Source organism: Pan paniscus, chromosome 20 (assembly GCF_029289425.2).
Source record: "Pan paniscus chromosome 20, NHGRI_mPanPan1-v2.0_pri, whole genome shotgun sequence".
Classification (NCBI taxonomy): domain Eukaryota; kingdom Metazoa; phylum Chordata; class Mammalia; order Primates; family Hominidae; genus Pan; species Pan paniscus.
This window is the reverse complement of record NC_073269.2, coordinates 15955266-15983152: the sequence shown is the minus strand read 5'-3', so window position 1 is coordinate 15983152 and position 27887 is coordinate 15955266. Positions and strand designations below refer to the sequence as shown.

Below are 27887 nucleotides of genomic sequence, written 5' to 3'. Positions count from 1 at the left end.
GCTTGGCCACGGGCAGGGAACGGATGGAGCTGCCTGCTCCCTGCACTGTAGGTCTCAGCTGAACAAACGCTGGAGACCTGCAGTGGCAAAGGCCACATGTGTGACCAGACAAGTCCTCTTCCCCTGCCGGGGCCTCAGTATCCTCCTCTGTGAAACGGGCCCCATGGGTTCTGGTGCCAGGAGAAGGACAGGAACCTGGACATGAGGTGGCCCCCGCCACTCCTGCGGGCAGAAACGGTGGGAGCCAGGCACAAGTCCACCTGCAGGCAAGGCTGTGCATTTTGTTGTTGGTTTAATTTATTACTGTTTGACATCCAGTGACACTGACATACCCTCGCCGGGCCCCCGGCGAGTCTGACCTGTCCAATAAAATACAGTACGAGGAGTGGACGGTGACGCACATGCATCCACACTTAACTACAGTGACTCCAAACTGCGGCGCAACAGTACTGCCAGCAACGGAAAAGAAAAACAGGTATCGTGTGTTCCCCAATTCGGAATTCTCTCTCTCTCTCTTTAAGACAGTTAATGCTGTTACAGATGCTACTGATGCCAGGACAGGGCCAGTCACAAACAGTCCTACAGCTTCTCTGCTGTATAAATATGGAAGATTCTTTTGTTTATACAGTTTTACTCCAAGTCTGAAACTACGTCTGCTGCTACCCGTTACTGCTAAGGCCTATGCCGTCTCGGCTCTGGAACGAGGGGCTCGGGGTCGAGACTGGAATGTCGGGGCTCAGTCTTCTTCGCTGCCACTTCCTGAGCGGTCCTGGAGAGGGGACAGGAGGAGAGAGTGTGCGTTGGCCACCCCTGCCAGGGCACCTTGCCAGGGACCTGCCAAGCTCTAAATAAACTTGCTCAAGAAAACACTGATGCGGGCCGGGCACGGTGGCTCACGCCTGTAATCCCAGCACTTTGGGAGGCCGAGGCGGGCGGATCACGAGGTCAGGAGATCGAGACCATCCTAGCTAACACGGTGAAACCCCGTCTCTACTAAAAAATACAAAAAGTTAGCCGGGCGTGGTGGCGGGCGCCTGTAGTCCCAGCTACTTGGGAGGCTGAGGCAGGAGAATGGCACGATCCCGGGGGGCAGAGCTTGCAGTGAGCCGAGATGGCACCATGGCCATGCCCAAACTCCATGTTTCTCTACAGGACGAGTCCCTGTGACCACACTCGGCCCTCTCAGGACCTTCGAGGCTCCATGTGCATCCCTGCTCTGTCCCATGTCACCTGCATGGCCCTTGGCCCCTGACCTACAGCTTCCAAACCATCTTGGTTCTTCCTGACTGTGAAAGATCTTTGCTCTTTCATATATATATATATATTTTTTTTTTTTTTTAAAGACAGGGTCTTGCTCTGTTGCCCAGGCTGGAGTGCAGTGGTGCTATCACGGCTCACTGCAGCCTCGACCTCCCAGGCTCAAGTGAGCCTCCTGCCTCAGTTTCCCAAAGTGCTGGGATTACAGTTGTGAGCCACTGGACCTGGCCTCATAAAACCTTTTTAAACAGCCTGGCATGGGCCATAAAGCACCCTGCTCTGGATTAGGCAAGAGAGACAGCATCACAGCCCAGACCCTCCTGCCTGACACAGGGGCCTCCCCTCCCCATGAGGACTTCATGAATGTCCTGAAAGGTCACGTGCGTCTTTCGTCAGACTAATTCCCAGGCACTGAAATTTGCTGCTTCTGTGATGACAAAATGGCATTCGCTGGGCTTCAGCGGGAGCCAGGCCCTTCGGTGGGGGCAGCCCCCTAATCCATGCAGCCTCCTTGCTTTGCATAAGAGGAAACTGAAGCTTGAGAAGCAAAGTGACCTGCCAGGTCCCACAGCCAGGAAGGGGCAGAGACAGAGGCGAGATTATTTAAAGCCAGCAAGTGGATCTTCTCCGGCGCCCCACTGCCCCCCAAAAACTATCCACTGTGGGCTTGGCGTTTCTGCCCATTCTCTATGCCACTGAGGAGACGGGGCACTGTCTGGTGGGTCCCCAATCCTAGCACCTCCTACCCAACCCTAATCAAGCCCTGGCCTGCCCGGCCTCAGCCCAGGAGCCCTGGTGCCCTGGGACCGCCTGCTGCCTGTCCTGAGACCTCACGTGTCCCCCAGTCCCCAGACACCCACGGGTACTGAGAGCTGGTTCTGGGGTCACACAGGCTTGGCTTTGAGTGGCAGCCCTGCCACATACTGGCTGTGTGACCCGGGGTCAACCATGGCAGGTCAAGCCTCAGCTTTCCCACCTGCAGCGTGGGGGAGTGGGAGCACCGCCCCACAGGGCTGTCCCATCAGGGCCCTGGGATGCCTCCTGCCACATGCCAGCCCTGCCTGCTCGGGGGCCCGGCCTCACCTCCTCTTGTTCCTCCTCACTGTCGTCATCACTCACGACCGGCTTGGCTCGGGACCCTCGGCTCGGCCGCCGCCGGCCGCCCTTCAGCCGGTCCTGTGCCTTCTCCTTCCGGCCAAGCTTGATCTTCACTTTGACGGACCGAGCTGGAGGGGACCGGGAGGGAAAGACAGCCTTGAGCTCTGGGAATGCAGCACCCCCACAGCAAGGGGCGTCTGGGAGCCGGGAGGGCTGTGAAAAGCTGGGGCCTTGGGGGCTCTCAGGCCAGCGTGAACCCCGGCGTCCTGAACCCCCCCGGGACTCACATTCGGATTCGGAGCCTTCCTCCTCGCCCTCTTCCTCCTCCTCACTCTCCTCGCCTTCACTGTCATCCTCCTTCTCGATTTTCTGCCGCACGCTGGTGAAGACCGACTGCAAGACGATGGAGTCTTCATAGATCTGGGCAGAGACACCAGGGGCTTGAGTGGATGGGCCCGACTGGAGGGCTGCCTGCCCGGCCCTGGCCCCAGCCCCAGCCCCAGCCCTGTGTTGCCCCTGGACAGCTGATCAGTGGCCAATGCGAGCCTCAGTGGGTCGGGGCTTCAGCCCACCCAGGGTGGAAGGCCCTCTCCATAATCTTCCTCCATAGGGGCCCGAGCATCAGACTTCTGAAATGCTCCAGGGTGAAAGGTCAGGCACACTGGTTTGGGAATAGCTGCAGGTGCCTCCCTCCTTCTGCACAATCTCTGAGGTCTGCAATAACATTGGAAATACATGCCCCTTGTTGGAGCCAGCGTCTTTCCCAAACTCATCAAAGGCAAGTCTTTTTTCTGAGAGGAATCAATCCCAAACACACTTAAGAAAGTTTGCCAAGCTGAGGCTGTGTATGTGTCAATTCTATCACAGGAAAGAACAAACCCACAGGATTCCTTTGAAGAGAGTGTGCCCCAGGGAATTTAAAATAAAATTCCAACAGACAGAGGACTCTGAGTCTATTTCTTCTGTTGTGCCTGTCTTTATTTTCTTCGGTAAATACATACTGCTTTTGTAATTGCTAAAATATCCCAAGTTGGAAATTTTTAATTTTTTTTTTTTTTTTTTTTTAAAGACAGGGTCTTGTTATGTTGCCCAGGCTGGTCTTGAACTCCTGGCCCCAAGGGATCCTCCCGCCTTGGCCTCCCAAAGTGCTGGGATTACAGGCACGAACCACCACAGCTAGCGGGACTTGTTTTTAACCCATCAATTCAGAAGGGAAGGAGGGGCGGGTTGGTTCAAAGCCCAGCTGTGGGAGTGGCCCATCCCCAACCCCCAGCGGTGCCCTCACCAGGGAGCCCTCCAGGTTGAAGGTCTGTGCGTTCTGGCACAGGAGCATGACGTCCTTCTCTAGGTCGTTGAGGCTGCGGTACTTGTGGTTGCGAATGCGCTCCTGCAGTGGACGGGAGGAGCAGGTCTTACCTCAGGACCCCGCCTCGCCTGCCCGCAGGCCTGGCTGTGTGCTGGGGACCCCACGGGCTAGGATTCCTCGTGCCTATGAGGATGTGGCCGAAGCGCCAGCCTCGGTAACCTGGCTCACTAGGCATGGGAACTGCATGACTGAGGCCCAGCACTAAGTGAGTGGGACCTTGAAGGAACACCCAACACCGACTGCCCACTGACATCCCTCAGGACACCCCCAACCCTTACAAGGAACCCCAAAAGCCCACGACCAGGTCCCTAACCAGGTAGCCCAAGGCACCACCCAGGTGGTTTCCGGTCATTCTGCCCACACACCACAGCTCTCAGATGGGGGTGCCCCTGGGTCAGACTCCCCTCCGGGCACATGCGGGGCGCAGGCACAACGTCAGGGTTACCTTTATCTTCTTGAAGTCCACGGGCTTGCGGATGAGCTCGTAGTACTCGGGCAGCTCCTTTCGTGAGGGCAGCTGGATGAAGACCTCGCTGAGCTGACGTCCACTGCTGCTGCAAGGCAGAACCGGCAGCTACCACCCCCCAGCCCGCCCACCCGGGAGCCCCCACCCCACCTCAGCAGGTTCCCACATTGTTTGAGGATGAGAAATTCCAACTCAGCTCAGGAGCTATTTCTTGCACACGTGCTTTTTTTTTTTTTGAGACGGAGTTTCGCTCTTGCTGCCCAGGCTGGAGTGCAATGGTGCGATCTCGGCTCACTGCAACCTCCACCTCCCAGGTTGAGGAGATTCTCCTGCCTCAGCCTTTGGAGTCACTGGGATTTTTTACAGTCGTGCACCATCATGCCAGGCTAATTTTGTATTTTTAGTAGAGACAGGGTTTCTCCATGTTGGTCAGACTGGTCTCAAACTCCCGACCTCAGGTGATCAGCCCGCCTCAGCATCCCAAAGTGCTGGGATTACAGGTGTGAGCCACCATGCCTGGCCTGCACATGTGCTTTCTTGTAGCTTCTGGAACATTTCCCAGAGACAACCACACAAACAGGCCTGTGATACATTTTTTTGTTTTGTTTTTTGTTTTTTTTTGAGACAGAGTCTTGTTCTGTCGCCAGACTGGAGTGCAATGGAATGATCTCGGCTCACTGCAACCTCTGCCTCCTGGGCTCAAGCAATTCTCCTGCCTCAGCCTCCCGAGTAGCTGGGATTACAGATGCCAGCCACCACACCCGGCTAATTTTTGTATTTTTAGTAGAGACAGGGTTTCACCATGTTGGCCAGGATGGTCTCGATCTCTTGACCTCATGATCTGCCTGCCTTGGCCTCCCGAAGTGCTGGGATTAGAGGCAGAAGCCACTGCACCCGGCCTGGGATGCATCTGGATCTCTGCTCTGTCCTCACTGGGGACTGATCTAACCCCCTGAACACCACAGGAAGCGCCCTCGTGCACTTGGCACAGCAGTGGTGATGAGATGCTGCCAGGCCTCGTGCACAGCGCTCCCAGCTCTTACCCATACCTGAGCCTGGCTCAGGAGGACAGGGTGGGTGGGGACAGAAGCTCTGAGAGCTGACCTTGCTCTGACAGAACCCAGCCCGCAGGCTGGGAAAATAAGAACACATGGCAAACGCGCTCTCCTCTCTGCTTTGGCCCGGAGGAAGGGCCTAGCCAGGGAACGGCCCCAAGCAGGGAGCCACCAGGCGGACAAAGCCTAAAAGCGGCCAACGGGGCCTGATGGGAAGGAGGAGCTGAGCTTGGGTCCTGTTAACTCCAGCTGCCTCATCAGCACCGCTTCTTTCCTTATGTTCTTTTCCAGAAAATTCCAGAGGGCAGGGCAGCCCGCCCATGCCACTGGCTGGCCCCACCGTCTGTCTGGGTGTCCTGAGCGCGCCTTGTCTTGTTTCTGTTTACCATGCTGGAAAATGGCAGTGACAACATGGTGGCTTCCCTGTTTCTGTTGCTGGGGTCCTGATGTCACCAAGGGGCAGACGGGCCAGGCCTTTCTCCAGGAAGCTGCTCGTGGGCAGGATCCCGGGAGGCCTCCTGCTTGTTTGGTGTTTGTGTGCATCACGAAGCCCCTGACTCAGCCTCTAACACGAGAGCCTCCTGAGATGCAGACGTTACACACGGGAGCCAGAATCCTGTCCCTGCACCTCCCCTGGCCTTGACAACCGCCATCATCCCATGCTTGCTGGGCCAGCCACACTTTACACACACTAAACTCTGAAGCAGGCACCAGTGCCAGGCCAGCCGTGCTGAGGAGGAAATTGAGGTGGGAGTGAATTTCCTGGCCTGGACACAGCCCACCTTGAGCCTCTGCCTTCCAGGAGTGTCCTTCCCCCACGTGTGCTCATGAAGTACATCTCCCCATCTCCTGCCAGGAGGGGTTTTTGGTCCCGGGTGTGGGACCAGCCGGTCCAACATGGGAGCACATACCCTTCTCAGACTGCATTCCCATCGTGGGCCCTCCCTGGAGGCACAGGCTTCCTTTTTCCTATGAGCGGGCTGGTGGCCGGCTCTGCCACAGGCAACTGTTGGTAAACCCAGTCCACAGGCTCAGAAAATAAGAACACACAGTAGATGCGCTTGCTGCTCAGTGACCCTGGAGAAAGACACGACTCCCCTCTGAGTCGGGAAATGTGTGTCCCATCTGCAGCTCGGGCCTGTACCTCTTCCCTCTCCTAAGCCGGCACATCCTGTTCTCCACTCTATGGAATTTTATAAGCAAAGAGCTCTCCTCTCTCTTCATGATGGCAGCATCCACCCTATACCTGTTACAATAAGGCACAGCAAGAGTTGCGCTTTACACTGTGAAGGAGGACGTGCAGCACAGGCAGGGGCAACAGAAGAACCCCAATGCGATAGTCTCTTCTATGAAAAGCAGCGCGCTTTGCCATTTTCCATTCTATTACATTTTTAAAGATATAGTGGCTCGTGCCTGTAATCCCAGCACTTTGGGAGGCCAAAGTGGGAGGATTGCTTGAGCCCAGGAGTTTGAGATCAGCCTGGGCAACATGGCAAAACCCCATTTCTATTTGATTGGGGGAAAAAAAAGCCAGTTTTGTGATCCATTCAATGCCCTTAGTGGCCAGCAAACAGTGCAGACTCTTGGCTTGAAACGCCCTGCCCTGTGGCCATAGGGGGCTTGCTGCACACTGTGGCCCTTGCCCTGGAGGGCGGCTCCCTATGCAGGGAGCCCAGGAAGTGAGACCCCAGGGCTGTGACAGCAGAAGGCTTTATAATAAGCACCCCACCACCCCAACACCCACCTCCATCAGGCTAATGAGAAACAGCTACAGGCAGCAAAAAAAAACAAGGTGCGGCTGGGCGCAGTGGCTCACGCCTGTAATCCCAGAACTTTGGGAGGCTGAGGTGGGTGGATCACGAAGTCCGGAGTTCAAGACCAGCCTGGCCAAGACAGTGATACCCCATCTCTACTAAAAATACAAAAATTAGCCAGGCATGGTGGCAGGCACCTGCAATCCCAGCTACTTGGGAGGCTGAGGCAGGAGAATCACCTGAACCTGGGTGGCAGAGGTTGCAGTGAGCCGAGATCGCACCACTGCATTCTAGCCTGGGCGACAGAGTGAGACTCTGTCTCAAAAAACAAACAAAAACAAAACACAAAACCAAGGTACAAGAGCACCCCTTTCCAGACCTCTAGGAGAATTACGTTCTGGATGAATCAAGACCACCCAGTTGCCGGTCTGAGGATTCCGCTCTGGTGCAGAGTTCCCCGGAGGTCCTGTCCTCAGGCTTCGCTGCAGCAGGCAGGGTGCTGAGAGCCTCCCTCACCTCTATGTTAAAGAGGGACATGCTGCAGCCTCCCCTCACTTGGAATGAAACCCGGAGTCCTCTGGATAGGCGCCACCACCTTTGATGTCAGTGCCCCTAGCTCCGCTCCCATGCTTGTGTCAAGGCCTACAAAGGGGAGTCCACCCCCATGGGAATGTGGGCTCTGACCTCATCTCAGGGCAAACATCACCTCCTCTGACCCCCACACACACCCAGCCCACACCTCTTAATAGCTGACTTAACACCAATGCATACATCATGCAGTGGTGTGATCTCGGCTCACTGCAACCTCTGCCTCCCGGGTTCAAGCGATTCTCCTGCCTCAGCCTCCAAGTAGCAGGCATTACAGGTGCACCACCACACCTAGCTAATTTTTGTATTGTTAGTAGAGACGGGTTTCACCATGTTGGTCAGGCTGGTCTCGAACTCCTGACCTCCTGATCCACCCACCTTGGCCTCCCAAAAGTGCTGGGATCACAGGCTGAGCCACCGCACCTGGCCCAATGCACAGATCTTAAGCATGAGGCTAAAGATGCGCTCCTGTCAGTCCTTCCCCCAGGGATGATCCTGGGCCGAGGTTGGCTGCTTCTTCAAGTTGATGATGCAGAAACACACAGGGGAGCCCCCAAACCTGGCCTGGCCTCCTGCCTCCTTGCTGTCCCTGTTGCCGAGTGCAGCAGCAGGTCCCGAGGTGGGCACACACCAGCCATGCCCAGTTCCCGCTGCTGGGCATCTGGGCTGTGCGCTCAGGGTTGGACACCAGGAAGCAAGTGTCTGTGGACACTCAGGAACAAGTGTTTAGTTTGCAGTTCTCCTAGCAATTTATCTGGGAGAAGATACTCTAGGTCACAGGGTGGGGAAATGCTCTACTTGGGAGATACTGAGCCAGCGTGAGTGGTGCTTGTCCTTGCAGCCATTCTACAATGTGGCCCTAAACACGTTTCCTTGTTGTGCAGAGAAGCCAAGCACTGTTTCACAGGCTCTTCCAAGCAGCGCTTGTTCCCATCTTTGGCCCATTTCCTTCCCTGGGGAGTCCTTTGCTGGATGCACTACTGCAAACACCTGCTGCAGTCTAGGAATTGTCTGTTTCTTTTCTCTCTTTTTACAGACACGATCTTGTTCTGTTGCCCAGGCTGGAGTGCAGTGGTGCCATCCTAGCTCACTGTAGCCTCCAACTCCTGGGCTCATGAGATCCTACTGCTTCAGCCTCCCAAGTAGCTAGGACTACAGGCACACGCCACAACACCTGGCTAATTTAAAAAATATTTTGTAGAGATGGGGTCTCACTAGGTTGCCCAGGCTGGTCTCAAACTCCTGGGCTCAAGGGATCCTCCCACATCAGCCTCCCAAAGCACTGGAATTACAGGTGTGAGTCACTGCGCTCAGCTCAGTGTAAATATTTGAGGCTTGCTGGGCCTGCCTCTGTTGCAACTGCTCAGTTCTGCCCCTGTTCCATGAAGGGAACCACAGACAACGCAGAAATCGGTGGGCTTTGGCTGCATTCCAACAAAACTTCATTTATCGACACTGAGATTTGAATTTCTTTCTTTTTTTTTTTTTTTTTTGAGACGGAGTCTCACTCTGTCACCCAGGCTGGAGTGCAGTGGTGCAATCTTGGCTCACTGCAACCTCCACCTCCCGAGTAGCTGGGATTACAGGCACCCACCACCATGCCCGGCTAACTTATGTATTTTGAGTAGAAACAGGGTTTCGCCACGTTGGCCAGGCTGGTCTGGAACTCTTAAGTTCCAGCAATCCGCCAGCCTTGGCCTCCCAAAGTGCTGGGATTATAGGCGTGAGCCTAGGTTCCGTTTTTTGTAACTCCTGACCTCAGGTGATCTGCCCACCTCGGCCTCCCAAAGTGCTGGGATTACAGGCGTGAGCCACCGCGCCCGGCCTCCAAGTTCAGTTTTTAAGAAACCCTGATCTCACTCCCCACCAAGAACCCAAGTTTGGAAACCACTTAGTTTGATGCCCTATATCTGGAGGCAAGAACCTGAGCATGGCAAGAGGCAGACGCCAGATGAGAACCCAGGTGTGGCTCCTGTCTCACGTGCCTGTGCTGGTTGCCCCAACACTGCAAGGCGGGGACTGGCCTTTTACACGACGAAATGAGAGCACTGTGACAAAAGGTGTTATACATGGCACCACCCAGAGCATTTCCCAGTGCCAGGGGAAGATGAAAAGGAAAGGCCAGCCCCAGCTCCCCTACGCCGCAGGCAGGTGCAGTCGGTCCTGAGTGCGGGGAGGCCCATGGCCACTGTCTGCAGGGCTGGGGGAGGGCAGCTTGAGGGGCGTTCGCTCTTTTCTGAATTCATCACTACTGGTGTCCCTGTTGTCACTACAGGAGGTCCTGGAATCCTGAGTGGCTCTGAGTCAGAAAATGCCTCAAGTCCTTTCTGAAGAGGCAGAAATCACAGGATCCCGACATTGGGAAGTGAGCAGGCAGGGGCGCCCTCTGGGCTACCAGGAGGAAAGGGTGGGTGTTTGTAGGGGCCGTTGGCTCAGAGAATGTGCTGCTCAGTATGGCCAGGTGGAGGAAGGACGGTGCGGACCCTCCTTCACACCCCCTGGAGCCCCACATGCCAGCCTCTCTTCCTGCTGCTTTTTGAGACAGGGTCTCACTGTGTCACCCAGGCTTGAGTGCAGCGGTGCCCCCAACTCCTGGGCTCACGTGATTTTCCCGCGTTGGCCTCCCAAGTAGCTGGGACTACAGGTGGATATCACACCTGGTTCACCTTTCTATTCTTTGATCTAGCTATTTCCTGACTTTATTTTAAATCTGCCTATTGTTGATGTTTCACAGTCACTCAATCTTGTCTCCTGACCTTATTTCTTTTTTACTTCCTTTTTTTTAAGCTGCTTTGAATCTTCTACTTCATCCCTCCTGTCTATGATCATCTATTTTTATTTATTTATTTTCGAGACGGAGTCTCGCTCTGTTGCCCAGGCTGGAGTGCAGTGGCACAATCTCGGCTCACCGCAACCTCTGCCTCCCGGGTTCAAGCGATTCTCCTGCCTCAGCCTCCCTCGTAACTGGGATTATAGGCAAGTCTCACTACGCTCCGCTAATTTTTGTACTTTTAGTAGAGATGGGTTTCACCATCTTGGTCAGGCTGGTCTTGAACTCCTGACCTCGTGATCCACCCGCCTCAGCCTCCCAAAGTGCTGGGATTACAGGCCTGAGTCACAGCACCCGGCCTCATCTGCTATTTTAATAAACATTTCCGGCCGGACATGGTGGCTCACGCCTGTAATCCCAGCACTTTGGGAGGCCGAGGCGGGCGGATCATGAGGTCAAGAGATCGAGACCATCCTAGCCAACGTGGTTAAACCCCATCTCTACTAAAAATACAAAAATTAGCTGGGCGTGATGGTGCATGCCTGTAGTCCCAGCTACTCGGGAGGCTGAAACAGGAGAATTGCTTGAACCCAGGAGGCAGAATTTGCAGTGAGCTGAGATCAGGCTACTGCACTCCAGCCTGGCGACAGAGTGAGACTCTGTCTCAAAAAAAAAAAAAAAAGGAAATATGTCCCCACTGTGTTCCCTCGGACGACTGCGGCACAGGCTCACTGAAAGGAAGGGCCTCCTCAAGGCAGGGGGCTGCTCCGAGTTCCAAGGGAGGCCAGGGCAGGAGGGAAAGGCACCAGCGGCTCCCCCAGGCCTCCTGCTGCCAACTCCACACACCTGCACCTCTATCTCTAATTGTCCTGTCCTAAGCTTTCCTTAAACACGCCATTCTAGTTTTCAGACTCATTCTTCTAAACCAGTTGCCTTGTTTATTTGTGTTATGTAAAGGTCTCTATCACTGAGGGGGAGACCTGGGGGTAGGGCCTGACTCACAAACAGAGGAGGGGGAGCTTCTTCCAGCAAATCCTGGGGGCAGGCACAGAACCCCAGCGCGGCTCCACAGGGAACCTGACCGCAGGCTGCGTGGGCAACTCCATCCATGACTTTTGGGCCCCCTGAGCCCTCTGCCATGGTTATGTTGGACCCAGTGCCCTGCACCCAGCCTATGCCCATAAGTGGGCATGCCTGGGGCTCATCTGCTCGGTGCCCTCATCCAGCCAGTGCCTGCACAGCACCAGGGTCCAGGCTATGTGCCAAGCAGACCATAGACCTGGAACCACAGGCCAAGGGCCAGACAGCCCTGAGGAGCACCCCTGTCCCCAAGGAATGGCTCCCACTCCTGCCCACCCTCCACCTGCACCCTTCCCTCAGGGGCCCTGCCCTGGGGGCTTGAAGGAGTGTGACAAACACTTTCAAGCCTTGGGATGACCTCTCCTGCAGAATGTTTCAGGCAGGTCTGAAACATTCAGACAATCTGTTTCATTGTTTTTCTTGCACAAGGTACAACCACTCAACTCTGAAGAGCCAGGAGGGACAGTGCTTGTGGAAAGGCAGGGAAACAGTGCAGACAGGCCTTCAGCAGTAGCAGCCAGCCCCTGCCAGACCCAGGCCAAAGCTGTCACCACGAATTGGCAAGGCAGCAGCTCAGGCCCTGGGCTAGGGACCATCGTCCCCTCCCACAGTGCACACAGTGCTGGCGTCTGGGCTGTGTGCCTGGCCACGTTATTTCAGTCAGGCCCCTGTGCTGCAGACGTGGAGACTGAGGCACAGAGACAGGTGTGGAGTGCAGATCTTCACTGCATTCAGGTCCCTCCTACAGTAACCACAGGGCTGCTGCCTCCAGGCAGTGAGGAGTGGGAATGGAACCCAGAGGGCCCGCCTGGTTGGGCCAGAGCTCTTGTGAGGCTTAGCTGCGGCAGCCTGGACCCGTCACCGTCTTTCCGAGCTGCCCGAGCATAGTCTGCAGCCATTGTGCCCCTCTAGCCCTGAAGCTGTGCACGTGTCTCCTGACCTCAGCACAAGCATCAAGTTCAAGTTCAACACCACCGTCTACCACAGTCTTTTTTTTTTTTTTTTTTTTGAGACGTAGTCTCACTGTCACCCAGGCTGGAGTGCAGTGGTGCAATCTTGGCTCACCGAAACCTCCTCCCGGGTTCAAGCGATTCTCCTGCCTCAGCCTCCCAAGTAGCTGGGATTACAGGCGAGTGCCACCATGCCTGGCTAATTTTTGTATTTTAATAGAGACGGGGTTTTTGCCACGTTGGCCAAGCTGTTCTCAAACTTCTGAGCTCAAGTGATCAGCCCGGCTTGGCCTCCCAAAGTGCTGGGATTACAGATGTGAGCACCTGCACCTGGCCCGCATGGTCTTTATTGTAGCAGCATCTCTGCCCTATCACTGTCGCAGGCAAGCTGGTGGCTGGCGGGGTGGTCTTTAGCAGGCTGCTGGCTGAGCCCACATGGACCAGCAGATGCCCTTCTCTGAGCCCTTACCAAGCACACCAAGCGTGTGCCCCCTGACACACATGTGGCCTTGACACTTGGACACAGTGCCCCAAATGCCTCAGCCACCAGCTGCTGACTGCTATAAAGAACCCAGGGAGGGAGGCAGAGGTTGCAGTGAGCCAAGACTGTGCCACTGCACTCCAGCCTGGGCTACAGAGCAAGACTCTGTCTCAAAAAAAAAAAAAAAAAAAAAAAAAAAAAGCAGAACCCAGGGAAGAAGGTATCAACTGGCAGTGTACAGCCCCACAAGCCCGAACCTGACCCGAAGCCACAGAGAACGTTTCTGCATGTTCTGATTTTAAAGTAAAACCTCCTACATGTAACTTAATTTCTTAATTCTGGTTTCGATTTCTGGCAGGTTCCTCAATGTGGTTTGAGATTTCAAACCACCAAGGAGAAACGCCCTTGGCTAAGGGCAGGTGTGTGGCCCAGGGCCCCTGTGAGGCCCCTGGTGCTGGCGCAGCCCCACTCAAGCCCCTAGCCTCCCTCCAGCCTCTGCATGCACTGTGTCCTCTCTGCCTGGGACACTTGTCCCTCTCCTCCCAGTGGACACTGCTCACACTTCCTGTTCTGCTCACGTGGCCCTTCCCACTGGAGCCACCACAAGCCCCTGGACAGCTGAAGCCAGCACTGCCGGCATGGTACCACAGAACACTCCAGCCTGTTCCTACTGTGGCCCCTGAGCAGGAGGGGCATGTCACTGCACTCTGTGTACACAACATAAAGGACCGTGGCTGTGACAGCTGGCAGTGCCACACTCCAGGGCCTTGGGAGGAGTGGCCTCATGGCTGTGAATCTGAGTGCAGAAGAACAGAGTATAAGATTCCCAGGCAAGACAACCGTACACGTATGATGAGGTCAACACAGAGGTCACGTCAAACACAATTCTGCCGGAATAAAACACGAACTAGGGGGCTGCAAGTATCTCCAATGATCAAAAGCAATATTTGAAAAGATTCCACCTGACAGGAAGGGCGTCCCTGCCTCTCCAAAAGGGTCTGGCGCCAACACAGCAGCGGGTGCCCAGCTAAACCACTTCTGTCCTCAGGTGTTGCCACCTAGACGGACCATGTGGCTCCCACCTGCAGTCATGGGCACACTCTCCAGCTCGGCGAGGCAGGCTCCTGACACCGAATCCAGAGGACAATGTCCCGTGTTCACTCTTTGAATTGTTAGAACTCAGGTCTACACAGATGCCAGTCTCTTTTCAGGCTTCACATTTAACTCAATTGCAGAGCTGAACTACTTAGAGGGTTCTGGAAAGCAAACTAAAAAACAAAAATTCTGGCCAGGCATGATGGTGGTGTGCACCTGTAATCCCAGCTACTTGGGAGGCTGAGGCAGGAGAATCACTTCAACCTGGAAGGTGGAGGTTGCAGGGAGCCGAGATTGTGCCACGGCACTCCAGCCTGGGTGACAGAGTGAGACTCTGCCTCAAAAAATAAAAAAAAATAAAAATCCAATTAAACAAAAAGAAGTTTTTTTTCTTTTCTTGGAAAGGAGCAATTGAAAGTTGGAGACAAAAAAGTGAGCTGTTAGCTGTGTCTGACTTTATTCCATTCAAGCTCTTCTCAGCCTGGTGCAGCTGTGTGGGGCCAAGGAAGGGCCGAGTGACATGAGCACCACCTGCCATGCAGTCGGTGGCGAGGAAGCTTCCAGGGATCTGACAGATGTGTCATACAGAATGTAACTTCTAGACAATGATGGGCAAATAATAATAATAATAAAAAAGAATGTAACTTCGCCCCAAATGAGGTCTGGCTTTTGCCTGGGGCTCCTGGGAGGTGATCTCTGAGTCCTTAGAATGTCACACCTAATGGCTGTCTTTGTTTACGTGGGGTCTGGGACCAGTCCTAGGTTGAGGATTTGGGCTATGTAGTTTCTGCTCACCTGCAGAGGGGCTGGAGATGGAGGTCGGCCACGTGGGTAGCCAGCTGTGTCTTTGTGACCAAGTCCCAGTAAAAATGCTGGACACAGGGTGGGTACGGTGGCTCATGCCTGTAATCCCAACACTTCGGGAGGCTGAGGCGGGCGGATCACTTAAGGTCGGGAGTTCGAGACCAGCCTGGCCAACATGGTGAAACCCCATCTCTACTAAAAATACAAAAATTAGCCAGGCGTGGTGGCGCAAGCCTGTAATCCCAGTTGCTCAGGAGGCTGAGGCAGAAGAATCACTTCAACCCAGGAGGCAGAGGTTACAGTGAGCCAAGATAGTGCCACTGCACTCCAGCCTGAGTGACAGAGTGAGACTGCATCTCCAAAAAAAAAAAAACAACCTCTGGACACGGAGGCTTCTCTGGTTGGCAATGCTCTGTGTCAACGTCACCAGGAACATCAGCGCTGTCTTCAACTCCACAGGGAGGAGACAAAGGAAAGCCTTGTGTCTGGAACCGTCCAGATCACCTCAAGTGATCCGCCCACCTTGGCCCCCAAGAGGCCCCATACATCTCTTGCCTTGGTTGATTTTAATCTGTAGCCTTGCACTATAATAAATCATAACTGCAAGCGTAACAGCTGCTAGGGCTCTCGGGGTCCTAGAGAATGACGGCACTTGAGGGCTTTTCCCACCCTGTGGACCCTGAGTTTGTCTTCCCTCACAGCTTCAAATTTAGTTAAGAATATCAGAAATATCCATTAAGTACACCAATTTTGTACCCAAACATCATGTTTGAAATTATTGCTAAATGGAGGCAGCTTTTCTTTTGCTTTTTTTTTTTTTTTTTTTTTTTGCAACAGGGTCTCACCTCTGTCACCCATGGTGGAGTGCAGTGATGTGATTATACCCCACTGCGGCCTTGACTTCTTGTGGTCCTTCTGCCTCAGCTTCCTGAATAGCTGAGACAACAGGAGTGCACCACCATGCCTGGCTAATTTTTGTATTTTTTGCAGAGGCGGGGTCTCCCTGTTTTGCTCAGGTTGGTCTCGTACTCCTGGTCTCAAGGGATCCACAAGCCTCACAGCCTTACAAAGTTCTGGGATTACAGGCGTGACCACTACGCCCAGCTGAGGTAGCTTTTCAACGACTATCTTTCCTGAGTTGATGTGCCCTATGTGATGTTTTCCTGTGCAAATCACATTACAGTGAGTGGACAGACCCACGCCTGCTGTGCTTCCAGCACTCAGGAGGCTTTCTTTAATAGTCATCTTTGTTGTCCTACTTGTAATTCCAACGTAGTTACTCCCAGTCCAATGGGCGACCCCCAGGTCTGTGAATCCATCCATTCCAGTAAGATGTGAGGTTAAATTGAAAACACAGATCAAATCCCCCACTGAGGCATCCTCCCACATGGATCCCAGGTAAGACAGGAGCATTGCTGTGTGACTGAAATGTTGGTGTTCTCTTCAAAGCAGGTCTCAAAATCTCTACCAGAATCAAATGTCCCGAAACAGAACAGTTTCGATAAAGCAGTCACTTAGCAATAAGAGTTAAGATTTGGGGGTTTTTTTTTTTTTTTTTTGAGACGGAGTCTCGCTCTGTCGCCCAGGCTGGAGTGCAGTGGCACAATCTCGGCTCACTGCAAGCTCTGCCTCCCGGGTTCACGCCATTCTCCTGCCTCAGCCTCTCGAGTATCTGGGACTACAGGCGCCCGCCACCACGCCTGGCTAATTTTTTGTATTTTTAGTAGAGACGGGGTTTCACCGTGTTAGCCAGCATGGTCTTGATCTCCTGGCCTTGTGATCCGCTCGCCTCAGCCTCCCAAAGTGCTGGGATTACAGGCGTGAGCCACCACACCCAGCCTTTTTTTTCTTCTTTTTTTTTTAATAGAGACAGAGTCTCACTATGTTGGCCAGGCTCATCTGAACTCCTGGGCTCAAGTGATCCTCCGCCTCGGCCTCCCAAAGTGCTGGGATTACGGGCGTGAGCCACTGTGCCCAGCCGAAAGTTTTAATTTATTGTATGATTTATCATCAAATCTTACAAAGGCTACAAGACTGACTGTAGCAGCTGGGTGAGCCATTCCCTCTTTTGTCAGATGATATACAACTAAATATGACCCTAAGAGGGCTCTGTGAGTCTAAAACTAAAAAAAAAAAAAAGTGGACTAACATTAGACATACTTTTTGTCTGAAAATATTCAGGTTCTTAATAAGTTGAGCATGCTGTTTCTGTCTTTTCAAAAACCAAGGTGTAATGGAATACAAAGAAGCGTACATATCTCATGTGTACACCTTGGTGAGTGTACACATCATACACACATCCAGATCTATAGAGAGAATATCCCCAGTATCCTAGAAGGCTCGTCGTGTGGCTTTCCTGCTATCCCTCTCTCAAGGTAAGCACTGCTTGGCAGCCATTACTGTGGATCAGCTTCTGACCCTCACAGAACTGGAGGCACACAGTAGGCCCTCTTTTTTTTTTTGAGACGGAGTCCCGCTCTGTCGCCCAGGCTGGAGTGCAGTGGCGCGGTCTCGGCTCACTGCAAGCTCCGCCTCCTGGGTTCATGCCATTCTCCCGCCTCAGCCTCCCGAGTAGCTTACAGGCGCCCACCACCACACCCGGCTAATTTTTTGTATTTTTAGTAGAGACGGTGTTTCACCATGTTAGCCAGGATGGTCTCAATCTCCTGACCTCGTGATCCGCCCGCCTCGGCCTCCCAAAGTGCTGGGATTACAGGCGTGAGCCACCGTGCCCAGCCAGTATGCCCTTTTCAGTGTCTGGCTTCTTTCACTCAACAAAATGTAAGCTTCTTCCAGGTAGCAGTACTATGTCTGTTTTCACAGCTGTTTGGGGCCCTGTACGATTAGGCCTCCACTGATCCATGCCCCTGTAGATGGACACTGGGTGGATTCCCGTTTCGGGAGATTATGACCAAAGTGGCTATGGACACGTCTGTCGGTGTGGACAGATGCACTCAGCTCTCCTGGGTAGAACGAGGGCTGCAGGCTGCTGGGTCAGAGGGTATATACAGGCTGAGCCTCAGAAAATATTGTCTTCTGCAGTTCGATGGTTAAAAACAAAGCAAAACAGAAGAGATTGCCAAAGAGCTGCATACTCCTACACGCAGGGTGTGAGGCCAGACTGCTTCAGACTTGCCAGCACTGATGGGCATTCGGCCGTTCTGGGGCGGGTGCTGGCGCAAGTCACTCTGGTTTTAACGAGCATTTTCTTGAAGTTGTGATGCTAATGCAATGATGTGAGCACCTTTCCCCACACTGATTAGTCCTGGGATGTCCTGTGTAAGGAGGCGTCTGTTCCCGGCTCTTGCCCAGCTTTAAATTGTGTTGTCTTTTCCTAATCTATGAGGAGTTTTCACTGTCTCCATCAGCGTGTCCATTAATAAACAGATGTTATTAATTTCAGTGAGGTCTAATTTCTCAATTGTTTGTGATTAGTGGCTTTTGGCTCCCGTGGAAGAAATCGATGCCTACTCATGAAGATTTTCTCCCGTGCTTTCTTCTAGAACTTTGTTTTACCTTTCACGTTCTTACATCCACAGTCCATGTCACGTGGATCCAAGTGCATGGTGTGCGCGTGTGTGGGGGTGGTCGGGGCTCATCCTCTCTACGTGGATACCCAGGAGACCAGTGTGATGGAGACACCCGTGCTTTCCCCACTGCGCTTCAAGGGTCTTCTTTAGGTTGGTAATGTTAAGTTTCCCTCACAAGAATATCATTAGAAATAAAACATGGGGAGGGTCTGTCATTGTCATTAGATTTCTGCAAATTCCCTTTTTTTGTTTTTGTTTTTCAGGTATTGTCTCACTCTGTCACCCAGGCTGGAGTGCAGTGGTGCAATCTTGGCTCACTGCACCCTCTGCCTTCTGGGTTCAAGCGATTCTCGTGCCCAGCCTCCCGAGCTGGGAGCTCAAGCACGCATCACCATGCCAGTTTAATTTCTATTTTTGTATTTTTTGTAGAGATGGGGTTTTGCCATGTTGGCCAGACTGGTCTCAAACTCCTAACTTCAAGTGATCCGCCCACCTCAGCCTCCCAAAGTGCTGGGATTACACGAGCCACCATACCTGGCCCATATTTTAAATAAGTATTCTGTATTTATTTCATTTTTTTAAGATACAGGGTCTCATTCCATCACCCAGGATGGAGTGCAGCTGTGTGATCATGGCTCACTGTAGCCTGGACCTGCTGTGCTCAAGTGATCCTCCCACCTCAGCCTCCCAAGTAGCGGGGACCCCAGGCATGTGCTACTGCCCGCAGCTGTATCCCGCACTTTAAGTAACTTAAGTCCTCCACTTGCTTTCCTCTTTGAGGACTTAGCCTTGGAGTTAGGTTTGTGAATTAGAGTCTATATATTTTTTTCTCAATACTGACAACACATGACATTTTCAGATCTGGCATTGAACTTGAATATGTCTCCTTTCCTTCATCATCTGTTTCTCTTCCAATAATAAAAGAACCTTTCTTTTTTCTTTTTTTGAGACGGAGTCTCGCTCTGTCCCCCAGGCTGGAGTGCACTGATGTGATCTTGGGTCACTGCAACCTCCGCCTCCCAGCTTCGAGATTCTCCTACCTCAGCCTCCTGAGTAGCTGGGATTACAGGCATGCACCACTACGCTTGGCTAATTTTTGTAGTTTTAGTAGAGAGGGGTTTTCGCCATATTGGCCATGCTGGTTTCAAACTCCTGACCTCAAGTGATCCGCCCGCCTTAGCCTCCTAAAGTGCTGGGATTACAGGCATGAGCCACCGCGCCCGGCTAAAAGAAACTTTTTAAGCAGTATTTTGTTTTTGGAGTGGGCGTCTTGCTCTGTCACCCAAGGCTGGAGTGCAGTGGTGCAATCTTGGTCCACAGCAACCTCCACTTCCTGGGTTCAAGTGATTCTCCTGTCTCAGCCTCCCAAAAAGCGTGCCACCAAGCCCAGGTAATTGTTTTCGTATTTTCAGTAAAGATGGGTTTTCACCATGTTGTCCATGCTGGTCTCAAACTCCTGACCTCAAGTGATCCTCCCACCTCAGCCTCTCAAAGTGCTGGGTTGACAGGTGTGGACCACCACAGCTGGCCTTGCGTGGTAATTTTGACCCATTAATTTAGGCACTCCAATTGTTACCATCCTCTAAAACTTCACACTTGGTAAGATTCTCTCCAAACCATGCATGTGGGCTCCCTTCACTTTCCCCTCCAACAGATACAATTCCCCCACGCTCTGCTTCATGACTAACAGCAAACTGTTATTTAAAATCAAACAGTACAACCCTCCCATTACGGGGACAGCCGTACTGGCCAGTGTGTACCAGGAAGTGAAATAAGACCTTGGAGAGTGGAAGACTGGGTGAGTCCTGGGCCAGGCATGGGCCTTACACCTTTGCTGGCTCCTGCCCAGCTCTGTGACCTGCCCTGGGCTGGCAGAAGGTGCACATGCCTCCCTGGGGAGTTGCTGAGAACATTCCTTTCTTCTTATTTAAATGGTACCCATACAGAGTCGCTCACGGAAAAGGATATTAGTAAATGAAAAACATATAAATGGCACTCATGATCCACCAACACGTTATGATCCACCGCTGGGCCGTGGCCACAGCTGGAACTGCATGCTGCCTCGTATATAGGACATGTCTGTGAGGACAGCGATCTCCAGGCTTGGAGCAGGGCCTGGCAGAGAGCAGGAGTGTGGCCACCATCTCACCAACACAGAGATGGCACAGGTAGCCTGAGAGGGTGAAAGGACAGGAGAGGGCTGCCACTTTCTCTGCTCCAGACATGCCAGCCTCTTGTTCCCGTCCTCCTGGCCACACGGGCAGCACCCATTACTGCCATATAACCCCTCATCCCACCTCATCCCTTGAGGCCACCAGGCCACAACTTTGGCAGAGCCTCTCCGCCTGCTGTGGCCTCTGCTGGTGCACTCTCCCCAACCTCCCCTCTCTCAAGGCTCTGCTGCAATGTCCCCTTCCCCGAGACCCGCACCCCTGCCTCTCCTCTCGACCACATGTGACATTCCCTCTCATCACCGCAGATACATATGTGCTTCCCTGTTCCAGAAAGCATGTTCCTCAGGGCCAGGCTCAAAGACACAGAGATTCAGTCAGTGTTTGTGGATGAGTGAAAGAGTGAGCGGCCCAAGCCAAAGTGTGCAGAGTCAGAGTGCAGATGCCAGGCCTGCTCCCACGGGGACCCCTGCAGCCCCCGCCCTCCCCGCCTCCTCGCTTACCTGTCCTTGTACTTGATCACGGCATCCACAATCTTCTTCATCTTCTTGGTGAGGTTGGGTGGGTTAGGGGAGAGTTTCTCGGCAGGCGGCCGCCCGCGCTTCTTCTGCTTCTTGCTCTCGTCATCCTTGTCGCGGCTGCGGGTGCTGGTGGTCGGGGTGGAGGAGCCGGCGTCGCTGTCTCGCTTGCGCTTCCGTGATGATTTCTTCTGCCGGACCTCCTCTTCGATCTCCTCCAGCGTGCCCTCCTCGATGGCCTTCAGGGTCAATAGTAGTAAAATAGGACAGCCAGCACCCAGGTCGACAAGCAGAGGCCGCGACGCAATCCCAGGGGCCGGGCTGGGACACGGAGGAGGGCCCCCGCACCCGCTCTCCCTTCAGCTTGACTGGCTCGGGGCATAACACACACTGGGACTCTCAAGGGGTGCCTGGGCTGCAGTGAAAGACCAGCACTGCCCCCAGCAGGCACCCCACCCAAGCTTGTCTTTAAAAAACTAATGGTTGAATTTCTTGACCGAAAAAAAAGAACTATCTTCTCTGTACAGAAAAGAACGTGCTCCTGAAATCCCTTCACCCGGAGGTGATGTTGACACCTCTGTTCCACACTCTCCCCATCTATTTCTTTTATTTACTTATTTATTTTTAGAGACAGGGTCTCGATCTGTTGCCCAGGCTGGAGTGCAGTGGCACCATCATAGCTCACTGCAGTCTTGAACTCCCAGGGCTCAAGAGATCCTCCCACCTCAGCCTCCTAAGTAGCTGGGACTACAGGCACATGTCACCACACTCAGCTAATTAAAAAAATTTTTTGTAGATACGGGGTCTCATAATATTGCCCAGGCTGGTCTTGAACTCCTGGTCTCAAGCAGTGCTCCCATCTTAGCCTCCCAAAGTGCTAGGATTACAGATGTAAGCCACTGGGCCTGGCCTCCATCTATTTCTTCTTTTTAAGATTTTTTTTTTTTTTGGAGACGGAGTCTCACTCTGTCACCAGGCTGGAGTGCAGTGGCATGATCTTGGCTCACTGCAACCTCCGCCTCCTGGGTTCAAGCAACTCTCCTGCCTCAGCCTCCTGAGTAGCTGGGATTACAGGCGCAAACTACCACGCCTAGCTAATTTTTGTATTTTTAGTAGAGACAGGGTTTCACCATGTTGGTCAGGATGGTCTCAAACTCTTGACCTTGTGATCTGCCCGCCTCGGCCTCCCAAAGTGCTGGGATTACAGGTGTGAGCCACCACACCCGGCCTTTTTAAGACATTTTAAAAATTATTTTTATATTTTTGAGACGGAGTTTCGCTCTTGTCACCAAGGTTGGAGTGCAGTGGTGCAATCTCGGCTCACTGCAACCTCCGCCTCCTGGGTTCAAGCGATTCTCCTGCTTCAGCCTCCCAAGTACCTGGGATTACAGGTACGTGCCACCACACCTGGCTAATTTTTGTATGAAAAATTATTTTTAAATTTTCTTTTTTGTTGTTGTTGAGACGCAGTCTCGCTCTGTCACCAGGCTGGAGTGCAGTGGTGCAATCTCAGCTCACTGCAACCTCCGCTTTCCTGGCTCAAGCGATTCTCCTCCCTCACCCTCCTGAGTAGCTGGGACTACAGGCGCCCACCACCACGTCCAGCTAATTTTGGTATTTTTAGTAGAGACAGGGTTTTACCATGTTGGCCAGGATGGTCTTAATCTCTTAACCTCGTGATCCACCCACCTCGGCCTCTCAAAGTGCTGGGATTACAGGCGTGAGCCACCGCGCCCAGCCGATTTTTAAATTTTCTTAGACATGTGGTCTTGCTACATTGCCCTGGTTGGACTTGAACTCCTGGGCTCAAGTGATCTTCCCATCTTAGCCTCCTGAGTAGCTGGGCATTTAAAAAAATATATTATAAATCATATATAACATAAAATTTACCAAAGCAGCCATGTTTTAGTACACAGTTCAGGGGCATTAGGCACGTCCCCAGTGTTGTGCAGCCCTCAGCGCCACCCACCTCCAGAACTCTCCCCACCTTTGACGCACGTGTGCAGAACTGAAGGCCACGCTGGAATTGTAGCCCACGTGCCACACTGCTGGCTGTGTCATGGATATCTTTTCCTGTAATTTTCTACAACAAAATGTTTTAATGTCTGTTTAGTGTTTCAGTGCACAACGTGCCCTAATTTAGCCTCCCCTTGTTCTTGGGCATTTAGGTCATTTTCCTTTTTTTCAGAGACAGGGTCTCATTCTGTAGCCCAGGCTGGAGTGCAGTGGCGTGATCTTGGCTCACTACAAACTCTAACTCCTAGGTTCCAGTGATTCTCCTGACTCAGCCTCCCGAGTAGCTGGGATGACAGGTGCCCACCACCATGCCCGGCTAATTTTTGTATTTTTAGTAGAAACGGGTTTTTGCCATGTTGGCCAGGCTGGTCTTGAGCTCCTGACCTCAGGTGATCTGCCCACCTCGGCCTCCCAAAGTGCTTGGGATTACAGGCATGTGTCACTGTGCCTGGCATTTTTTTTTTAAATAGAGACAAAGGTCTTGCTATTTTGGCCAGACTGGTCTCAAACTCCTGAGCTGAAATGATCCTCCCACTTTGGCTTCTCCAAGTGCTGGGATTACAGGCACAAGCACTGTGCCTTGTTCTGTGCTTGTTCTGACCACCTTTTTTTATTGTTGTTGCTATTTTAAATAATGCTATTGACAACTGACATTGTTTAAGACAGATTCCTCATGGTAAAACTGCTGAGAAGAACATGAATATGAACAATATTAAGAGAATCCCCAGGTATTAATTTTCAATGGTACTAATAACTTATCCCAATGGTAAAAAATGCAGCCGGGGAGCCAGGTGTCCAGGGAATCTGAGGCTGTGCCAGTGAGTCGCGCACTGTGCCTGGCGCTGAGGACAGAGCTGTGACTTGAACCAGCCAGGGCCCTTTCCCCTACCCTTGGAAGGAAGATGGTGATCAGACAGCAACACCCCACAAGTGGGGTAACAAACGTGTCAGGTGCCAGGAAGGAGGGAAGAGAGAGACACCAGAATGATGGAGCAGACATGTCTTAGAGAAGATGGGAAGCTGAGAGCCTGAGGGGCCCAGGAGGATGGAAGGCAACCGGGTCAAAGAAGCAGCATGGAGGGCACAGCAGGCAGGAGGCACCAGGAGAAGGCCCCCTGCAGACCCGGGGCGGAGCAGCGGGTGCCCCCCAGACTCATGTCTACCTGGAACCTCGGAATGGGACCTTCTTTGCAAATGAGGTCTTTACTTTTGGGATTAAGTTTTAAAAATTGTTCTTAAAAGACACAGAAGGGGACACAGAGGAGAAGTCCCCATGAAGACAGAGGCAGAGATGGGGTGACGCTGCCCCAAGCCAGGAGGCTTCTGGAACTATCAGAAGCTGGAAAAGCCAAGGAAGGGTCCTCTCCTGGGGCCTCGAAGGGAACACAGCCCTGTCCACACCGTGGATTCAGACTTCTGGCCCAGAATGCAGAGAAAATAGTTCTGTTGCTTTAGGCTGCCACAGTCATGGCCATGTCCGATGGTGGCCATAGGAGCATTTTGAAGGCTTTGAGTTCACTTGGCAACAGATGGCTGCCAGAAAAGTGGTGCCAATTCCACAGCCACCAGTAGTGGGGAGACAGTGTTTTGTATAATATTTTTCACAACTGTGAATTTGAATATACTGTGTAATAAGATGGGCTCAATGGGAAAAAATAGTCTCTTCAACAAATGCTGCTGGGACAACTGGATTTCCAGTTGGATGGATGAAGATGGACCCCTACCTCACATCATGTATAAAATTTAACTCAAAATGGATCTTACATGGATCTACATGGAAGAGATCAAACTATAACCCTCCTAGGAGAAAAGACAGGGGCAAGTCTTCATGACCTTGGATAGGCGATGGTTTCTCAGATACAACACCAAGGCACAGGTGAAAAAGAAAAATCCACTGTAAGTACAATGAAACACTTCTGTGCTTCAACGGATATCACGGAAGTGAAAAGAGAATGTGCAGAATGGAACAAAATATTTACAAATGATATCTGATAAGGCACTTGTAAATAACTTACAATTCAATATTAAGATAAATATATTTTAAATTTGGGTAAAGGATGATGTGACTAGACATCTCTTTCTAGAGGATACACAAAGGGCCAACAAGCACATGAACAGATACTCCACACCATTAGCCATCAGGGAAATGCAAATCCAAACCACACTCAGATGGCACTTCATACCTGCTGGGATGGCTAGAATCAGCGGGCGAGGGAACAGCAAGGGTTGCTGAGGATATAGAGAAAGAGGAATTCTCATACACAGCTGGTGGAACTGTGAACTGGCGTAGCCACCAAGGAAACCAGGCTGGGGTTCCTCAAAAGGTTAAATAGAGAACTAACATTGTTCCGGCAACTCTACGCCTAGGCACATATTAAAGAGAAATCAGATATTAAAGAGAAATCGCATATTAAAGAGAAACGCGTGCACACAAAAACGTGTATGTGAATGTTCACGGTAGTATTGTTTGTAATAGCCCGTAAGTGGATACAACCCAAGTGTCCATCAAGAATGGACAGAAAACCCAAATGTGACAAATCTGTACGAGGCAGGATTATTTCACCATCAAAGAATGCAACACACCTGCTGCATCATGGGTATGTTACATTGCGTGAAAAAAGCCTGACACCAAAGCATCCCACGCTGTAGGACTCCACTGACAGGAAACGCCCAGAACAGGTAAAACTATATGGACAGAAAGTACATCAGTGGTTGCCTGGGGCTGGGGAGAATCCATGAATTAACAGGAACGGCAAATCGGGGCAGGGCTTCTTTTGGGGGCGATGAGAATGTTCTAAAATGGACTGTGGTGAGAGATGCACAACTCTTGGATACACTGAAGATGACTGTATCATATACCCCAAAAGGGTGAACTGTATGGTATGTAAATTACACCTAGAAAAAAATGTACATAGAGCAGCCACGTATGAACTGATCTTAAATTTAAAAGGTACTCACTGCCTCAAATATGCAGGGCTGAGCTGGGCACCATGGCTCATGCCCGTAATCCCAGCTACGCTGGAGGCCGAGGCGGGTGGATTGTTTGAGCCCAGGAGTTTGAGACCAGCCTGAGTGACACAGTGAGACCCCCACTTTACAAAAAATTTAAAATTAGCCAGGCGTGTTGGTGTGTACCTGTAGTCCCAGCTACTCAGGAGGCTGAGGTGTGAGGATCACTTGAGCCCCCCAGGAACTGGAGGCCAGCCTGGGTAACACAGCAAGACTTTGTCTTTATTAAAAAAGAAAAAAATGCAGGGCCGGTGACACTCATACAGCAGCCAAACAGCTCTGCTGTCACACAGGTCTGTGACAGGGCTCACACTGTCTTTTCAGGGTTTCTCTTCTGGGTCCTGGAGCGCTCTGCTTGGGAGGCTGGCTGGGGAACAGGATGGCCTGTCTGTCACCTGGGCTCCTGGTGTGTTTCAACAGCGCCCTCTGGTGCACAGCTTGGCAGGCAAGCTCATGAGTCTGGGCTGCTGAGGTCCCAGGAGGGAACCGGGGCTGTTTGGCCACATGGGCTAGGCCACATGGCTCTTTCCTGGGTGTGGCACTTTGCATGGCATAGCCAAAAGCTGCCACCTGCCTTCTCGGAATTATTGCTTCAGGACATTTTTATGACACAACTTCAGGGATGGATTCTGAATCATCGTCTCTATAACTCAGAGCCCCTGAGCTGGCAAGGGGTCTGATCTGTCACCGTAACCCCAGTAAGGACGTCAGTGCCAGGCATCTGTCACAGTGTGCCTTGGGCTGGGAAAGTTGGGTCGGGTGAAGCCCCAGGAGCACCGCACGACTGACTCAAAGACATCTGCAGCTGCTGTTGCAGGGCCAGGTGCCATCTGCTGAGAACGGGCCCTCATGTCAGCTCCACAAGCAGCTGCCAGCCCCGTGCAGCACCTGCCAGGTTCAGAGGCCCTTGGGGGCTTGCCCTCTCCTCCCTCCCCATGACTGAGTCTCCCCAGCTCATGGGGGGGGGACTTGCCCAAAGTGAGGCTGCCTGCAGCCAGCAGTGCAACGCTTTGCAGGGCGCCTCAATAGTCCATGATTCACCCTTGTGCCTCCCTCCTGGCAGGTACTGGGAAAGCCAGCAGTCCACTGAGATCAGCAACATGATTTTTAACCTCGGGAAGAGGTAAACCCTTTTACTTGAAAGACCAACCATAACGAGCAGCAGGTTTTGAGCTGCTCAGGAACCGTGGGTCCTTCTTGCATTCCAAGGCAGAGCCAGAAGGACCTGACCATCCCTGGCCCACATCGGAAGGCTCTCGGCTGCCTGCGGAGCCTGGCCAGGAGTGGCCCAAGGGAAGCATTTTGGACCCAGGCCTGAGTCCTGGCGGTGGGCCCTCTGTCTCCCCAGCCCTGCCTGGCGCCGGCCTGCGGCAGCTGCCGGGCCTCTCCGGCATGTACCTTGAGCCACTGCTTCTCCGTCAGTGAGTCGCTGTAGTCCACCTCCTTGCGGTGGCGGGAGCCACGGCCGAACATCTTCTCCTCCTCCTCCTCACAGGTCAGCCGCTCCACCTCCGCGTCGTCCTTGATGATCCACGAGGGGAGCTCGTCCTCCTCCATGAGGCGCGGCTTGCGCTTGGGGTTGCGGGCCTCCTCGCGCCTGCGGTCCAGGTCCATGCGCTGGTGGGCGGGGAGGCAAAGGGAGAGGCATCAGCATGCAGGCACCAGGGGAACGCTAGAGCCAGAACACCGAGGGTTCAGAAGGGCCTTTCTCTGCCCGTGAGGCCCCACGCTGCTGCGAGAGTTAAACAGTAGCTCTCGATTTTTCGGTGGCTGACCTGGCCTGGCTACGTCAGACCCTGACTAGAGGCTCTGCCTCGGGAGGCAGAGGAAACTTGAAAAGATGGAAGGTTGCACAGGAGGGCTGCAGACCCCAGCAGGG

The 27887-nt window shown here is 52.8% G+C and overlaps 1 protein-coding gene across 19 annotated transcripts in view; it reads right to left on the bottom strand.

Annotated features, from left to right (window-relative positions):
- Positions 1-279: 279 nt before the first annotated feature.
- The window catches only part of SMARCA4 (SWI/SNF related, matrix associated, actin dependent regulator of chromatin, subfamily a, member 4), a 100989-nt gene continuing 73381 nt past the window's right edge, over positions 280-27887 (bottom strand). For 9 of the 19 annotated variants that reach the window (XM_034945788.3, XM_055104275.2, XM_063599874.1 and 6 more), the window contains 8 exons: positions 27407-27625; positions 22971-23066; positions 20969-21222; positions 4167-4275; positions 3641-3742; positions 2643-2775; positions 2341-2483; positions 280-769 (listed from right to left, as the gene is read on the bottom strand). In XM_034945788.3, coding sequence (XP_034801679.1) covers positions 737-769; positions 2341-2483; positions 2643-2775; positions 3641-3742; positions 4167-4275; positions 20969-21222; positions 22971-23066; positions 27407-27625 — 1089 coding nt within the window. In that variant the 3' untranslated portion in view covers positions 280-736. Of the gene's footprint in view, positions 770-2340; positions 2484-2642; positions 2776-3640; positions 3743-4166; positions 4276-20968; positions 21233-22970; positions 23067-27406; positions 27626-27887 lie in introns of all 19 variants that reach the window. The other 10 variants (XM_057300717.2, XM_063599876.1, XM_063599878.1 and 7 more) reach the window with 5 other exon arrangements.